General features: G+C 54.6%; 1 protein-coding gene across 1 annotated transcript; it reads right to left on the bottom strand.

Annotated features, from left to right (window-relative positions):
* Positions 1-552: 552 nt before the first annotated feature.
* Positions 553-3,015, bottom strand: MYF5 (myogenic factor 5). Its single transcript, XM_072772901.1, has 3 exons — positions 2,319-3,015; positions 1,638-1,713; positions 553-1,235 (listed from the first exon to the last, which is right to left on the bottom strand). Exons 1-3 carry the CDS (start codon positions 2,817-2,819, stop codon positions 1,045-1,047), a joined length of 768 nt encoding a protein of 255 aa, XP_072629002.1. The 5' UTR covers positions 2,820-3,015; the 3' UTR covers positions 553-1,044.
* Between the last annotated feature and the right edge of the window lie 1,344 nt (positions 3,016-4,359).

Genomic DNA, 4,359 nt, shown 5'->3' with positions numbered 1-4,359 from the left:
TGTTTCACTTTACTATAGTTTGCGTAAGTTTTCTTATTCTAGTACTTAATAATACAAAAGAAATCAGTTCAATGCTTTTAAATATTTTATTGACAATATTAACATATTAATATATCGAGATATTTTCAGGCAAGTAGATAAAGTACGTATTATCTAACTCAAGATTCCTAATGTACCGTATTAAAATGATGTAATATTGTACTTTCTTTTCGTTGAAACATGTCGTCTTGTCCTGAATAACTTCTACTTTTCCTCCACGCACCCACAATTTGACACTAGATGGCACGGTGCTAAGATAAGGGAAAAATTGTATTTAGCAGGCTCCCGTGAAAGCTGATTAAAATAGAAATGTTCTCTTCATTTGGGACATCAACAGGACCTCAGCTGCGACTGAGAGATGGTAAACGTTCAAATGTATCCACAAAGCCAGCTATTTTGTTATTTTCAGGACCACCTTAAGGTTTTGTGTCAGTGATTGCTAATCCCATTAGGGGTGTTCTTTTTAAAAAAACATGAATCAGAAAAGACCAAAATAGATACCGTTAGGCAGTGTTGTTACGTTCTTACTTAATACAATATCACCAAAAGGTTAATAGGAAAACAAAAGTTAAATATATTTAAGGTTTCCTGTAACTGATTTCCAGCTGTCCTAATGTTTTAAAGAAAAAAAAATAAAGATCTAACATCAGACATAATATTTTGATTAGCAATATTTATAAAAAATATATAAGTTAAGCATTGCAACAAGCTATCTTCAATGAATTGCCCCCTATCGGAAAGAATATTATTGGAGCTATATATCTAAAGCGAAGAAGGAGCTAAAGGAGGAGGTGGAGGAGGAGGAGAAAAGGAATAAAGTATTAATTGCAATGGTGACTTTTTAGTTAAATACACTTTCGTATAAAGTGGCAAGATGGTATTTACACATTTACAACGCAAAGGAAATCTTTATATACAACTTGTCTTGCTCTTGAACTTTCGGGGCTTCCTTCCTCCTGCGTAATAGGCCCTCCTCATGGAACTGATCTAGACTAGACTTTCAGTTCATAGCACATGATAGATGAGCCTGGAACCAGAGGCCCCCGGAGTTGCAGGCTGGGAATCCGTGCTGGCAACTGGGGAGAGGGAGGCCGGGTCCTGGAGAGGCAATCCAGGTTGCTCGGAGTTGGTGATTCGATCCACTATGCTGGATAAACAATCCAAGCTGGATAAGGAGCTTTTATCTGTGGCATATACTAAGAACACAAGGAGAAAACCATTAAAAAAAAAAATCTCAGATAGAGAGACTGGCTTTCTGGCCCCGTAAACTGTATAGGTCAGCAACTTTGACCCCCAGGGGTCAGGTGGTCACAGAAAGCCGGACGTGGACATTTGTAACAAATATCCAGCCACTCATGGGAGTGAACGCAGGGGGCGGAGAAGCCCCCTAGTAAAATTGCCAGCAAAAGCACACATGTGTGCGTCTGTGAGGGGGGACTTGACCAAAAGATGTGCGTGATTGTGCCAAAACCTCCCCATAGGAAGCATCCTTTGTATTCCCTTCTCCAGTACAGCCTGGGAAACCAGACTGCTTTGACAGGCCCGACTGCGAAGTCGACCTGATTCTTAAACTCCTCTGAGGTCCCACCAATTCTTACCATTTGGCCCATCAGGACAGTAGATGCTGTCAAAACTGCTGCTCTTTCTGGACCAGACAGGGCTGTTACATTCGGGCTGCGACACAAGACACAAAGCAAGTGTGTTTGCAGGGCTTGGCAAAAGGTGCTCGGACCTGTGCTTGACTAGGTCCGCGGGGGGCGGGGGGGCCCTCCGTCCCCTTCGTGGCCTCCCCAGGCCCTAAGGGCTGCGAGGTCAGACTCTGCGGCCGCCAGGAGGAGAGAGCCCGGCAAGGGGAAGCGGGCGGGGGTGGAATTCAGCAGCAATGTGCGTGGGGTTAACCATGCAAAATGGATTGGGGCAGAAGGAAGCCACAGTAATTCAGGGAGAGAATACTTTCCCAGGGCAAAAACCCATTAAAACCTGGCAGGGACGGAGCAAAGGCCCTCTGAGAAGAATGCAGCCCCATCTCTCTCCAGCAGGGCCTCAGCAGGGCAGGGACCGGGCCGGGGGCACAAACGTGTCACCGGTCACTGGCCACCTCGCTCGCATGCCCACCCTCCCTCCGACCTTCCGAGAACCTGGGCGGAGGGCAAGCGGACATCCCGCTCGACAGCTGTTGCCTGGCGCCCTTCCAGTGCGGCAAGCCCCCCTGCCCTCGGGCACCCCCGTCTCCACCGGTAACTACTGACTGGGGCTAAGGGGGGTGCAGGGGCTCCTACCAGGCCGTCGGAGCAGCTGGACGTGGGGCTGGTGGGCTCGGAGCAGCTGGGCGCCGCCAGGCCCAAGTAGGTCTGCACCTGCTCGCGCAGCAGCTCCTGCAGGCTCTCGATGTAGCGGATGGCGTTCCGGAGGATCTCCACCTTGGGCAGCCGCTGGTTGGGGTTGGTCGTGGTGCACCTCTTGAGCGTCTCGAAGGCCTGGTTGACCTTCTTCAGGCGTCTCCTCTCGCGCATGGTGGCCGCCTTCCGCCGGTCCGTGGTCGTGGACTTCCTCTTGCACGCCTTGCAGGCCCACAGGAGGCAGTGGCCCGCCTGGTGGTGGCCCGTGGGGGCTCGCACGTGCTCGTCCTCGTCGGGGCCCGGCAGCGCCGCTCTGCGCGCCCCGAAGGCGGCCCCCCTGGCCTCCAGCTCGTCTCCGAAGTCGCCCTCGGGGGACGGGATGCAGGCGCCGTCGTAGAAGTACTCGGAGGGCGAGAAGGGGCAGCCGTCCATCACGTCCATGCTGAAGCCAGGGGTGCGTGCGCCCGGGAGCGGCGGCGAGAGGGAGGGGAGACGGGAGAGGCGGGAGAGGCGGGAGAGATGGAGAGAGATGGGAGAGAGATGGGAGAGATGGGAGAGATGGGGAGAGATGGGAGAGATGGGGAGATATGGGAGAGATGGGGAGATATGGGAGAGATGGGGGGAGATGGGAGAGATGGGGAGAGATGGGGGAGATGGGAGAGATGGGGAGAGATGGGAGAGATGGGGAGAGATGGGGGAGATGGGAGAGATGGGGAGAGATAGAAAAGGGAGAGATGGGGAGAGATGGGAGAGATGGGGGGAGATGGGAGAGATGGGGAGAGATGGGGGAGATGGGAGAGATGGGGAGAGATGGGAGAGATGGGGAGAGATGGGGGAGATGGGAGAGATGGGGAGAGATAGAAAAGGGAGAGATGGGGAGAGATGGGAAAGATGGGGAGAGACAGGAGAGATGGGAGAGATGGAAGAGATGGGAGAGATGAAAGAGATGGGGAAAGATAGAAAAGGGAATGATGGGGAGAGATGGGAGAGACGGGAGATATGGGAGAGATGAAAGAGATGGGGAGAGATGGAGAGAAAAGGGAGAGATGGGAGAGATGGGGAGAGATGGAAAGAGATGGGAGAGATGAAAGAGATGGAAGAGATGGGGAGAGATGGGGAGAGATGGGGAGAGATGGGGAGAGATGGGAGAGATGGGAGAGATGAGGAGAGATGGAAGAGATGGGGAGAGATGGGGAGAGATGGGAGAGATGGGGAGAAAGGGGAGAGACCAGAGGGACGGGAGAGACGGAGAGACGCCGCCTGCGCGGGCGGCTGGGTCGGGGCTCCGCAGCTCCGCGGGGCGAGCGCCTGGGGCCCGGGCCGGGTGAGCGGGGCTTGGGGCTCCTTATATACTCCGGGGAGGGAGGGCGGGAGGCCGCCCCCGCGGCCCCGCACTATTAGCATATCCCGCCGCGGCCCGGAGCCGATTTGCTGTTTACGGCCCCTCGGACTAATGGTTTTCGTGCGGCGGGGCCTCGGCGGGGCGCCCCCACCCCCGCCCTTGCGTGCACTCCCTGGAGCCCCTGGACCCCGGGGTCACTTAAAGACGCGTGCAAAGGGACGAAGCCGTCCGACTCTTCGGAGCCGCTCGGACCTAAAAGCTACGCCCCAACGCGCCTCCCTGCCTTCCCGATCCTGGACGTGAGCACGCACCTTATTTTTAGGTGCTTTCTGTGCTCTACATGAACTTTAGTTAGCTCAGGGATTGTTTTTTTCTTTGTTTTTTGTTTTTTGTCCCCCCCCCCCCCCATCAGTGGATCGAATAACGGTTGCTGAAAGCTTGGAGGCGACCCTCTGAATCGTGCTAGGTTCTTAAACATCGGTGGTGTTGCGATGAGGTCACCTTAGGGCCCGGGGCTCCCGGATGGGGCGGGGGGAGTCCTTCCGAGGCCCGGCCGCCCCCCCCCCCCCAGCCCCCTTCTGCACCAGCTCCCGGGCGCCTCCTCCTGGGGTCGGGCCTCTGCGGGGCCCGGGGCGGCCC

Source organism: Canis lupus, chromosome 13 (genome assembly GCF_048164855.1).
Source record: "Canis lupus baileyi chromosome 13, mCanLup2.hap1, whole genome shotgun sequence".
NCBI classification, from domain to species: domain Eukaryota; kingdom Metazoa; phylum Chordata; class Mammalia; order Carnivora; family Canidae; genus Canis; species Canis lupus.
This window is presented reverse-complemented; position numbering and strand designations above follow the sequence as displayed.